The sequence below is a fragment of the Terrapene carolina genome, unplaced genomic scaffold (assembly GCF_002925995.2).
Source record: "Terrapene carolina triunguis isolate 2854851 unplaced genomic scaffold, T_m_triunguis-2.0 Scaffold231, whole genome shotgun sequence".
NCBI lineage: Eukaryota > Metazoa > Chordata > Testudines > Emydidae > Terrapene > Terrapene triunguis.
Window position 1 is genome coordinate 18,950,966 of NW_020664582.1, and position 12,881 is coordinate 18,963,846.

At 61.7% G+C, this 12,881-nt stretch overlaps 1 protein-coding gene across 1 annotated transcript in view; it reads right to left on the reverse strand.

Moving 5' to 3' along the window:
- Positions 1-9,258: 9,258 nt before the first annotated feature.
- TRAF4 (TNF receptor associated factor 4) overlaps positions 9,259-12,881 on the reverse strand; it is a 14,392-nt gene continuing 10,769 nt past the window's right edge. The window contains exons 3-7 of the mRNA XM_026656569.2: positions 12,421-12,578; positions 12,182-12,343; positions 11,620-11,781; positions 11,295-11,450; positions 9,259-11,109 (exon numbers count right to left, since the gene is read on the reverse strand). Coding sequence (XP_026512354.1) covers positions 10,477-11,109; positions 11,295-11,450; positions 11,620-11,781; positions 12,182-12,343; positions 12,421-12,578 — 1,271 coding nt within the window. The 3' untranslated portion in view covers positions 9,259-10,476. The remainder of the gene's footprint in view (positions 11,110-11,294; positions 11,451-11,619; positions 11,782-12,181; positions 12,344-12,420; positions 12,579-12,881) is intronic.

Consider the following 12,881-nt stretch of genomic DNA (forward strand, 5'->3'; position numbering starts at 1 on the left):
TTAATTACATCCAGGCTAATTAGGAGCTGGCAGCCCAGCCCTGTGCAGTCCCCCTGTGAGGGCTCTAGCTGCTAACGAGTGGCGGTTTGCATGGGGAGCGAGCGGCTCAGGGGAAACACCAAAGGGGCCAGCGACCAGGTGCTCCTCAGCAGCTCTTCGCTTCCTTCCTGGGGGATTTCCTTCACTGGCTGTGGCGGGCTGGGGCTGACGCTCAGTTCCCCTCCAGAAGGGAGCTGGGCTGCTACCCTGCCAGGCCCTGCTGCCTGACACCCTGGGGCAGGCGGAGAGTCCGCAGCCCCTTCGCCAGGCCTAGTGCAGGGATTCAAGGGGTGCAGCGAGAAATGACCCCCGCTCTGCTCCTGGGGAGCCCATTAGCTCCGCTGCCCAGCCGGGCTCCTGGGCCTGGGGAGATTCACACCCCACACAGGGCCAGCACCAGAGGGCACTTATATAGCAACCCTCCTCCACCCCCATGAGCAGCAGAAAACTCCTGGTCTGGCAAACAGGCACCCCCAGGCCAAGCAGCCTGGTTCTGTACCGAGCCACGCAGAGCGGTGGGAATTGGGGCGCTGTGGGGCCTGCAGGGGTGGTGGTGAGCTGCTCCTTCGTGGGCTGCTGCCCTCCCCCCATCCCCGTGGCTGGTCCTAGCCCTCCTCCCCTCAATGCCCTGAGCTTGAAAGGCTCAGCAGGGTCACCAGAGAGACTTGCTGCTGCAGGCAGGAGTGCTGGGAGCCGGGGGCTCTGTCTCCAGCTCCTGGGCTGGTGGGGCAGGGAACAGCAGAGACAGCAGGGTGGGCGCTTGCTCCCCCTCCCTGGCAGCTCAGCTGCAGAGCTCGGCTAGAGCATGTGCCCAGCCAGGGCCCAGGGCATGGATCAGAAGGTCCTGCAGTGGATTCTCCACCTTGCAGTGTCCCCATGCCACGGCCTCCTCATCCTTCTGCACCCCACACTGCCCCTTGGGGAACTCCCACCCCGATCCCCGCACACCCACGGGCCTCCCCACAGACGCCAGGGGGCTGCCCTGAGGGGCAGGGCAGATGCCCGCACCGGTACTCAAGGGTCACATCCCTCCCCAGGCTGCACAGGGGGCTGGCACTGGGTTACATGGATGCTGCCACCCCTGGCCTTGGAGCCCAGCCAGGATCATGCCCCAAGCCAAGGCCAGGCAGGAGGCAGGGAGTTGCCACAGGCCGCCAATGCCCCTGTCTCTGCCACGCACTAGAAATGGGGCCAGAATTGCACAGGGCTCTCAGCCCAGACTGGGCAGCGCTGGTGTCTCCAGAGCTCGGCGCTGGCTCGGGCCTTGGCACTGCCTGGCCAAAGTCACGCCGGCTGCTCTGCTCAGCTGGGCCGGACGCAGCTCCAGCCTCACCTGCCCATGGAGCCCCTGGGGGCCGTGCTGGCAGAAGAGACTCCCTGGGGCTGGTGTTGAGCTGTTGGGGGCAGCCCCTCCCCCATCTCTGAACTGACTGCTTTGAACAATAGGGGGGGGGGATGGAGCAAGCTGCTGCCTGGCACTCAGCGATTATTGAATTACCCACCTCCATCTGAGCCCCATCTGCTCGGAGTATGTGGGTCAGGGATTAGCGCTCCGGCACTTCCCGTCTGACCCGGGGGGCTCCCCACCCCTTTGCCACAGCCCCGCCGCACCCCCCTTTCACAAAGCTGCCGCGCTCAGGGCTGTGTGTGGAGAAGGGGCAGCTGGCTCAGGGCCCCGGGGGAGACGTCTCCCTGCCCCCCCCCCCCCCAGGTGGGGGCAGCGCTGGTGAGGCGATGGGTTCGCCCTCGCAGGGTGACAGAGAGCGGGTGTCTTTTGAATCGGGTCGTTCCAGCTCAGCCAGGGCGCTGGGGCCAGCGCAGGGCTTGCAGGGGCAGCTCGCTGCCTGAGTTGTGCGGGAGGCTGGACTGGATGAGACTGGCCTCTCCTGGCCACAGTCTCTGGGCTGCACGTATGAGGGGAGGGGGCTTTACACCCCACTGTCTCAGCAGGTCGGGAGCAGAAAGGCCTCTGCCTCTGATTTTAGCTGTGCCCATCCCAGAAATGCAGCCACCTCTGAGTTAGGACACGGCGGCTGTTTAACAGCTGTGCCCAGCTGCCTAGGGCAGGTAGGGAAGGCCCCCATCCCCCAGCGCAGAGCAACAGGGCCTAGTTCTGTAGCATGGACATGGCAGCTCGGTGGGCCTCTGTGCCAGGAGCCCCTCCCAGGGCCTGACCGTTTCAAAGGCGGGGGGGTGGGGGGAGCAGAGCCCTCTCTGGCCTGAGGGGCTGAGCTCTGTGCTGCCCCCACCCCCGCCTGGCTACTAAGCCCCGTGGCCTGCATGGCTGATAAGAGCCAGACTGCCGGCCTTGGCTCCTGGCACACAGCTCAGGGCTCCAGTCAAGTAAAGCGGCAGGGCCTGGGGCGGGGGTCGGGGGGGCCGGCAGGCGCAGGGTCCCTGGTGCCCTGCAGTGTGACCGTGGGCCGGGGCCTAGGCCTTTCCATCACAGCCGCGGTCGGGGCCCGAACGGCTCATGCTCAGCACAGAAACAGCACAGCTGAGGTGCCTGAGCTGCCAAGACACGGCCCGCGGAGCTTATCGCTAGGGCCAGGATGTGGGGGTGGGGGGTGGGGTGGGGCGTCATCTGAGTGAGCACCTGGCCTCCCAGGCTCATTGATTGTGAGCTCAGAACCCTCGCGCGCCGCCCTGGCTGTTATTTGGGGTAGGGGTGCAGACACCCCAGGGCTTGTGAGAGCAAACCAGCGTCCCCTGCACAGCTCCGCCCGTGCCCCTGGAGCCCACCCCACAGCCCCCATCCTACCCTCGCCTCCCCCAGCTCTGCTTGCTCCTGTTTGCCCCCAGGCAGCCCGCTTTGGCGCCTGGTGCTGGTGAGAGGCGCAGGGGCCCCGCAGGGCCTGGCTCCCCTGCAGCTGGGAGCCAGACGCCTGCCTGCCTGCCTGGTGGACAAACTCTCACAATGGGAACAGGAGAACTTGTGGCACCTTAGAGACTAACAAATTTATTAGAGCATAAGCTTTCGTGGGCTACAGCCCACTCAATGGGCTCGGCCCAGCCTGCTCAAATCGCCCGCAAGCACACCCACACACACACACACCCGCCAGCTGCACAGGGCCCCGCCCTGCCAGCTGAGCACACACCTAACGACCCACTGACGAGCCATTGGGGGCAGCTGTGGGGAGCTTGTTTCACCTTGGGTCCAGGGTGAAGCACACGCTGGAAGAGCTGTTCTCAGGGCCCCGCTGGGGAGGAGCGACAGGACACCTGCAGCACGCGGTCAGGCATGCTGAGCAGGGGGACCCCCCCCCCCTTAAAACAGGGTGGTGGCGGGGGTTTTTTGTGCGGATGGGGGGGGCGAGGGTAGAACCGGGGGGGGGGGCGCATGCAGGGGTGTGTGGGGTGGGCAGGGGATAGGGCAGGCTGGGCCAGCTGGGGCCAGGGCATGGCATGAGGTGAGTGCAGCATTGAGGGTGGTGGCTGCTTGATGCATGGCTGAGCAGTGCCGGCTCACCCTCCTCTTCAGAGGTGGCTCTTACTGCTGCAGACCCCTCCCCCCCAAGGTGGGGGTGATGGGGCAGCACTGGGCTCCCTAGGCCAGCAGGGCTCTGCTCAGCAGCTGGCATGGGGATGCCCCAAGCCAGGGCCCTGTGTGCTGGCACCCACTAGCAGGGCTGGAGGAGCGTGAGGCCAGTCCCATGCCCCTGCAGCCAGGCCTGGGCCCAGGGAGATGCCGCGGAGAATTCCCACAGCCTAAAGCCTGAGCCGGGCAGCGCCCAACCCATCCCTGGCACCATCGGGAGCCCTGCTGGCTGTGCTGTGCCAAGGGGTCTTGGCCACTTCGCCCTTTGGCTCTGGGACTGCTTGGGGGGGGGGGCGGTGTCTGCATGCCTGGACTGCACCTTTCTCTGCGTGGGGGAGCAGCTAGGCCCCTAGGTTGTAGGGCGAGATGCTGCTCCTGGCTGTTCTCTGCTGGGAGTGGGTAGGGGTGACTCCTGGCACCGTTGTCCCCACTTGGCCAGGGTGGGACTGGGGTTGGAATGGGCTGGGCAGGATGCACCCGGCTGTCAGGGGGAATGGCCCCCATTGCAGGGGGTCGAGGCAGGGGGGGCTGGGTGAGTTGCATGGAGGCCTTGCTCTGCCCAGGGCTCCCAGCTGCAGCAGCTCCCACTGGCTGGGCCCCCGGAGCTCTCAGGATCTAGTTACAATCCAGCCTGTGGCCACAGCTAGGGGGAAAGACACAAATTACAGCGCGCGCCTTGCCTGGCCTATCTATACCGCTGGTTTCCAAGAGAAAACAGCCCAGCCCAGCAGCGGGGGAGCAGCAGCCAGAGCACAGCCTGGCCTGGCCCGGTGCACGGCCCGCACACAGCCCAGGGCACAGCGCAGCTGAGTTGTCTGCCACTTCCCTTCCCTTAGCTCCATGCTCAGCCCCCTGGCTGCCCGGTGCCCAAGGGCAGGCGGCTCCAGGGCCTGATAGGTTTCTGGCCCCTCGAGCAGATGGGGCATTAGGCCGTGGGCAGGGACGTGCAGGCAGCGGAGAGCTGTGGCTTGGAGAAGCTGGTCCTGGCATTACAGAGCAGCCACCACAGGCCAAAGGGGCTGGACTAGGCAGCAGGGGCAGCAGCATGGCGGGGTGAGGCCAGGCCAGGTTTGCTGGCAGAGCTCCGAAGAAGCCAGCTCAGTCGAACTCCTGTGCATTTGGGAACAGGCTGAACTTTCTCCTGCAGCTTCAGGCAAATTCTGAGCCAGAGGGAGGGGCTGACATCCCTAATCAGTAACTGCAAAGCCCAGGCCAGATCTCTGCTGGGCAGCACCTTCCCTGAGGTACATGCACTCCAGTGGGGCTGGGGGTGGGGGAAGGGGGACTAGTGCTTTCCTCTGCCTTGTGGAGCAAGGGGGCAGAGGTAGTTGAGGAGAGGTCTTGACAGTGAGCGCTCTGTCTTCCTTGCCAGGGGATGATCAGCAATGCAATAGTTAGTGTTACCTGCCTCAGACTGTCCTCAGTAGGGACCAGAGTCAACGCCCACTGAGCTGACTGGGGGAGTGCTCCCCACTCTCAGCGAGTGAGCGGGGTGGTTGCAGGCAGGTGGTGGCTGTGCTGCTTGGGGCACTGTGCTGGCAGGTTTTCTTTGCATCCCACACAAGAAGAAATGTACATTTGTATCAACAAAAGCTCAAAATGCTGCAGCCCCAGCCACCCTGCTAACACGACGTCCCTGTCAGACCCGGGCACTGAGCTGCTCTGATGGGGTGACTTGTGCCCACCCCTTCAGCTGTTAGTCTACCCGCCCAGACCCATTTTGGGCACCCATCAGCTAGAGAAATGCTATTGCCACCACATTGGGCACATACCAAGGGGGATGTGGCTGGTGGCAGTTTTTCTGTATCATGTAGTAATGTTGAAATGTTACTGGGCATCCAATCTGCGAAAACATCACGGCACCCAAAGGGCCATACCGCGTCGAAACAGAGTCTAATTGTGCCCACAGTTGGCAGAAAGCTTCTAAATACCATTGATAATGCAAGTGTGTCCTCAAAGTAGTGCTGTTCTGGAGAGTTCGGGAAATGTTTCACCTCAGCTGATAGTTTGTGCATTTCCCTGTATGTTTTTGCCTTTGGTTAAAGCAAAATTCTATAGTCACAGAACAGCAGGAGCGTGTTTGTACCTTGTAATACATCAGAATATTTGTCTCTCTGTGCGGAATGGACTGATTCGAGAAGTTTGTCTAGCTGCTATTTGTATGAAGTTATGCAGATGAGACCCCAGCCCCTCATTTATAAAGCCTATTTTTGATGTTCTCTGCTCAGCCAGGGAGACAAGTCTAAAGCACACACATTACAATGGTAATGATCTTCTTTCTGAATACAATGGTAATACATGTAAACCTCTTACATACCACTCAGGGAGCTCAGTAGAAGGGCTGTAGAATGTCTTGTATGAACATAGCGTGTGAAGAACAAAGTACTCGGCTGTACACAGTAACTGACAAATGGCTGAATTTCTCCTTTTTCCCATATCATTATAAAATAAATCAATTGGAATAATACTATTGCACTGACATTTCAGTCTATAGAGCAGTATAAACAAGTGTCACGGACTCACAGATCGTGCCCACTCTTGGCCCCATGCGGTCCGCGGGGGGGTGCCCCTTTTAGTGAGACAGCCCTTCTCGGGGGGTCCACTCTCTCTCGGAGTCAGGCCCCTCCACCTCCTGGAGCCGCACCTCTCTGAGCCTTAGCACGTCTGTCTCTGCCGTGGGCCCCCTCAGGGAGTCCACTCGCTCTGGACCCCTGGGGCCTCCACCCCCGAAGGGGTTGATGCAACCCTGTTCTCTAGACCGGAGTGACTCTCAGCCAGCATAAAACAGGAGGGTTTAGTGAGAGTTGAACACAGCACAGGAAACTCTCAGGGCCTCAGGCCTGGCCTCCTTCAGCCCAGCACATCCCAGTCTCTCTGCATCCAGGTGGGCTCTGCCTGCTCCCCCTCTCCTGCCCAGAGCCCCCTTGCTTCCCAGCTGGGCCTCTGAGCTCCCCGTCCCCAAGCCCCGCCTCTGTCCATTGTCTTCTCTCCAGGTAAACAGGGTTGTAAACCGGGGCCTCCTCTCCCCTCTTCTGTCCTCTGGCTGGAACCGGCTGGTTAGGTCACTGGGTCCTCACTCTGCAGCCCATTGTCCGCCCACTGGCCAGAACCAGCTGCGTCTCCTCAGCTGGGCCTCCGGGTCGCCAGGTCACCGGTCGCTGGGGTATCCATCCTCCCGGCCATCGGCTGGGGCCCCAAGTTCTCTCTCCGGTCCTCTGCAAAACACACTCCCTCTCCCCTCACCTCGTTAAACCAGTAACACCCAGGGAAACTGAGTCCCACCCCCTCCGCATGCAAACCATTGAAACTCCACAGAAAACAAGAAACCCCCCCACTTCGTCACAACAAGTCACTGTATGAAATTGTAGTTTGTACTAAGTTTGCTAGTGCTTTTTATGTAGCCTGTTGTACAACTAGGCAAATATCTAGATGAGTTGTAGCTCTGTGTACGCCTGGCTGGGAACCACTGCACTAGACTGTCCGATCATCTTGGTGTGACCATGTCTGTGTTCTGTCTCTGACCTCAAAACTGCTCATCCTGTAGGTGGTGGGAGCAGGTTTATAGCCAGCCTGCAGTTAGGTTACTACAGCCCACAGCTGATAACTCAGCTTGTTCTTGGGAGGGGAAGAAATCACTTTTGCACAAAGCTAGGGGGGAAAACAAGCAGTGTTCACCTAGAAGGTATCACCCCAGCCTTCCCATGCCCAGTGTTGTTAGACTTGCCCTTTGGTTCATCAAAAGGGGCATGAGCCACACAGGCTGCTTAGAGATAAACTTTCACAGCGCTCTGCAGTTCAGACAGTCACATTGGCTTGACAACTTGTATGCTAGGAGAAGGAGCCCCACAGGGGAGGGAGGGCTCAAGAGAGCGGCTCAGCCGGGTCAGCCCCAGGTGGGCGGGCAGCAGGGAGGGCTCAGGCCCAGGCCGGCCCCACGCATGGAGGGGAGAGGGGGCCGGTCCCGTGCAGTGGCCCGTTTTCCCTTTGGGAAAACATGGTCACCCTACAAGGGAGGTTACTGGGGCCTTCCCCTCTGGCAGCACATGGTTAACGAGTTGGCTCCTCGCTTCATCACAGTCCATAATGCTGCCATCCCCCATGGACTCTGCTGAGAAATGGCCCTTCAGTGGCCATAAACCAGCATCTCTCATGCAGTAAAAGCCCCAGAAGAGGCTCCTGAAGTGGAGTTGGTGCCAGCGGGTTTCACCTCGACAGGTACTTCGCCTTGGGGAGATTGGCAGGTACTTCGCCTTGGGGAGGAGTTTTCTTGTTTCACTCCAAGGGGACATAGGAAACAAGGCAGCTGGTGTAGGACTTTCCAAGGGACTGGTTTAAGGTGGATTTCTACTCAACTCAACGATACTTTATTGGCAGGAGCGGCTGTACAAGTGCTGCCAAAGTGAAGGACAGAGACCTTGTGCTGTCAGAGGCAGACATGGTTCAGCAGGTAGCTGCCCTGCCTAGGTTACGGAGTCACAACCCCCCTGTCCAGTGGCCATTACTGGCCCTCAGGCAAGTCTCTCCAGAGGCAGGATTAGCATCTCCCTCCAGGAAGGCACCGTCAGATACAGCATCTGACCTGTGCTTAATGTCCAAGTGTTCTAAAGTGGAACAGCTTCAGCGAGAGGAGAGCACCCCACACCAGCACACCCCTTAGCGCCGTGATGAGCAAACGCACTTGAGAGCTGGCAGAAGCCCATTGTGACAGACCCAGACCAGTGGGGTACAGGAGTCTGGTAGAGGGCAAATATACTGGTCACTGGATGAGTAGTTTTCTGTTCCCTGAGTGACCAGAGCAGGGGCTGCACTAGAGTAATCAGGAACCTGCTAGAACCAGTTAAGGCAGGCAGGTTAATTAGGACACCTGGAGCCAATTAAGAAGAAGCTGCTAGACTCAATTAAGGCAGGCTAATCAGGGCACCTGGGTTTTAAAAGGAGCTCACTTCAGTTTGTGGTGCGAGTGTGAGGAGCTGGGAGCAAGAGGCGCAAGGAGCTGAGAGTGAGAGGGTGTGCTGCTGGAGGACTGAGGAGCACAAGCGTTATCAGACACCAGGAGGAAGGTCCTGTGGTGAGAATAAGGAAGGTGTTTGGAGGAGGCCACGGGGAAGTAGCCCAGGGAGTTGTAGCTGTCATGCAGCTGTTACAGGAGGCACTATAGACAGCTGCAGTCTTGTATTAACACCCATTGCCAATGCAGGAATCAGTGGACAGTAGCCAACATAAAATAGCAGCTAAATAACTTATTAAATCTATCAGTTCTACAACTAATGACTACTGCATGATACCAACTAGCTCATTCTACCATGTAACTACAGGCTTTGGCATGAAATGAAGGCAAAGTAGTACAGGAAACATGCATAAAGTCTTGTGAGGCTAAATATTTTCCCAACTGTCCTGACAGTTATTTGGAGCACACCGTTCTATTAGCAACAGTATTTAGAAGCTTGCTGGCAGTTTGGGTCACAATTAGACTGTTCTGCAAGCGATGGCCTTTTGGGGGATGGAATGGCTTTTCGGAGTGGATGCCCAATAGCATTTCAACATTACGGGATCTAGAAAAACTGCCCCACTGCCAGCCTCTCCCCGCCCCCCGAGGCTGCCCAGCGGGTCTGGCTGGTCATTCCTAAGAGTCTGCTCCACCCCTGAGGAGCGAGGAAGGAAAGGCAGCAGGATCAAGCCTGATAAATACAAGAAGAGTTTATTGAAAAAGTGTGAAGGCAGCAGGGCCGGGGCAGCGCCGCAGCCAGGACAATAAATAACAGACGCCCTCCCCTGGGAGTGAGCGACATGGAAGACTCCCCGGCGACAAGACACATGCACCCAGCCCAGCCCGCAAGGGAGAGGCGGGGCCGGTGCTCACAAAACATGGCTCTGTGGGGAGGGGCCCTCGGCCCTCCGGGGTCCCTGAGGCAGCAGGAGGGAGACGGAGGCTGGGGGCCCTGCCGGTTCCTCGCTACTGGGGCATCAGGCTCTGGCTGTTCTGTGCCTCCCTGGGGGGCTTGCCAGAGCACCGAGGGGCTGGTAGCTACAAGGGGACCCCTCACTGGGGCTCCCTGCTTAGGGCTTCATTGCAAAGGCCTCATGGGAGGGGAGGGGAGAGGGTCCCTGTCCCGCTACATGGCTCCTGTGTTGTCCAGGCCCCTCGGGGGCTCTGGGGGGGCTGCAGGGCACAGGGGCGAGTCCCGCCCCGAGGGGGGCAGCCTGCAGGGAGCCCCAGGCACTGTTTGCTCCTCAGGAGGGGAGGGGAACGTCGTCAGGCCAGCTGATTGGAGGAGAGCTTGGGTCACAGTGGAGATCAGGTGGATCCACTTTCTGGGGTGGCAGCTTAGAAGCCCCAGATCCCAGGGGGTGATGCCACTGCCACTATCTGGACAGCATGTCCCCCCCTCGGTGGGCCCCACTCCAGGGCTTGTGGGTGGTGGAGGGGAGCTGGGGTTCCCCTGGGCCCAGCTGCAACGCTGCCCCACAGAGGCTGTGTTTCACTCTGGTGGGGCGCGGGCTGGGGGCAGCAGCGATCAGCCTGCACGGGCCCCGTGGCTGTCCTGAGAGCCAGCCCCTGGGAACGGGTCTGCGAGGGCCGGGCCCACTCTCCTTCCCACCCACTGTCTGCAGGGCCTCTCCCTGCACCCCACGGCCAGCTCTAGCCACGGCACCGAGTCTCAGCTGGCGGGGCCCAGGGCTGCACTGGCTCCAGTACAGTCCCAGCCAGCTGCAGGAAACCTGCTCGCTCGGGACAGTCCCTGCTCAGGAGGGAGCTGCCAGGCCGCTGGGGCGGAAACACCAAGAGGGCCCAGTCAGACACAAGCCCACGGTGCCCTCAGGCTGCTGTCGACTGCAGTGACAGCCGGGCTGAGCGCCGGGCCCCGGGTAACGTCTCCATGCCACGCCGAGCCCCAGGCTCAGGCCAGGATTCGCGGTGGGATCTCCACCGAGGCCTTGATGAAGACGGTGTTGTCCCGCACGTAGTTGCGCTTCTTGATGTCCTCGTGCGAGATGAACTTGGGGTACCCGAAGCCCAGGGTGCTCTCGTCCAGGGCGCTGCGGGAGGCCCCCGGCTTCTGGAAATTCTTCCAGTTGGGGTCGGGGTTGAAGGTCTCGGTGATGTGCTGGGGCTTGGACAGCGAGGGGTCGCTCTGGTCCAGCAGGGAGAAGGTGACGCGGTAGGAGAAGGGCCACTCCAGGAGGTTGTCGTACTGGCCCGGCAGCACGCGGATGTAGACGGACAGGTGGCTGCCTTCCCCGCTGCCGTTCCCGTTGAGGAACACGGACACCTGCAGCTTGTAGCCGTACCGGTGGGTGTAGAAGGGCGGGCTGAAGAACTCGTAGTTGCTACGCACTTTGGAGTCCTGCAGCTTGCGGGCGTAGTCTGCGATCTTCCAGATCAGGATCCCGGCGCTGCTGACCGACAGCTCCTCCACATCCTGCCGCAGCTCCTGGATCTCCTGCCGCTGCCGGCTCACCAGCGAGCACACCATGCCCAGATGCACCTTGGGGCTGTCGTCCAGGTGCCGGCTCATGGCCAGCTTGGGGCACTGCACGGAGGAAGGAGCAAGCAATCACTGGGGTGCAGCACAGAGGACAGGGAAGGGGCGGTGCCGGGGGGACAGTGAGACCCGGGGGGAGGGAGCTCCAGCAGTAGCTTGTGCGCTCGGGGGGGCAGCGCTGGCTCTGGCCAGGCCCAGCTGGACAGGGGCAGAGGGCGGGAGGAAGCACTCACCCGATGTTTGCAGCCAGCGTCTTTGAACGGGCACAGCACCATGGCTGTGCTGCAGTTCTCCTTCAGGTGCCCGGACAGGTCTTCTCTGGCGATGCTGGGTGTCCCGCACTGGTTGGGGCAGGACACGGGGTAGCGGGGACACTGGTACTGGTGATTCTGGGGGCAGAGGGGAGGCGCTGTTAGCTGGAGTAACGCTCCCCCAGGGACGGGCTGGGCCCTTCACCCAGACCCATTCAGCGCAGCAGCCGCCTGGGACCCGACCTGGGCCCACCCCCGCCAGGCCCCAGGGAGCAGCACCCCCACCCCCCGCAGGGCCCTGCCTCACCTGGATGGTGTCAAAGACAAACTGCTTGGTGCAGTAGGGGCAGGGCTGGGTGCGCTTGGGGCAGTCGGCCAGCGTGTGCTGGGACAGCAGCCGACGCATCATGCGGGCCCCACACTTGTTCTCGCAGTACACGCTCTCCTGGGGGCACACGCCCTGGTGATTCTGGGGGGACAAGAGCATGAAGAGCTGGTGCCGGGGGCCATCACCCGCGGGGCCGCCCCTGTATTGCCCCAGCCCCCCGGGGGGCCGTCCCCGCACTGCACCAGGGGGCCCTGGGGGGCCGTCCCAGCTCTGCCCCTGCCCCGTGCCAGGGATCCCAGCTCCCCGCACCAGGGGGACCCCGTGAGGCCGCCCCCGCACCGCCTCTGCCCCCACGAGGCCGTCCCCGCATCACCCCAGCCCCCCACGAGGGACCCCAGCTCCCCACACCAGGGGACCCCATGGGGCCGCCCCCACACCGCCCCTGCCCCCCACGAGGGACCCCAGCTCCCCGCACCAGGGGACCCCGTGGGACCATCCTGGCGCTGCCCCTGCCCCCGCGGGGGTTCCCGGCTCCCCACACCTCGTAGGCCTCGCCGGTGAAGTCGCTGGCGCAGAACTCACACTTGACGCGGCGCTTGGGGCAGTCGTGCTGCAGGTGGTCAGGCAGGTCGCGCCGGCTCAGCTTGATGCTGCAGCGGTTGGGACACGGGATCACGTTGAAGCCGCACGTGCTGAGATGGGGCTGGCGAGACAGGACAGAGAGTGAGTGTGAGATCACAGCCCAGCGCCAAACCCACCCTCGCGCCCCCTCCCCCTCACCTGCAGGTGCTTGATGGGCCCGCTCCAGCGGCAGCCCTCTTCGCTGTGGATGCAGCGGATGGTGAGGCTCAGCACCTGCGCCTCCAGCTCGGGGTCCGGGTAGATCTGGGGAAAGGGGGACAGAGACCAGGGGACATGCACCTTTGGGCAGAACAGGACTGTGCCCAGCCCAAGGGCACCAGCCACCCCCCAGAGCACGGGGAGTCCCACGAAGCTGGCTGGGGCAGGGCGTTCCTGGCACGGCCAGGGGGTCCCGGGGCCCAAGGCAGACAGAGCGAGTGTGGACACGTCCCCTGTCCCTCCCCGGGATGTTGGTCTTCCCTGCTGGCCCAGTGTCCTGGCTTTGAGCCTCCCCCTTCCCAGCTGCTCCACACACAAGCATCATGGCTCTAAATCCACCTGCCCTGAGAGGTGCCCGCCTGAGCCACTGGGCTGCCCACAGCCTGCAATGCCCTGTCCAC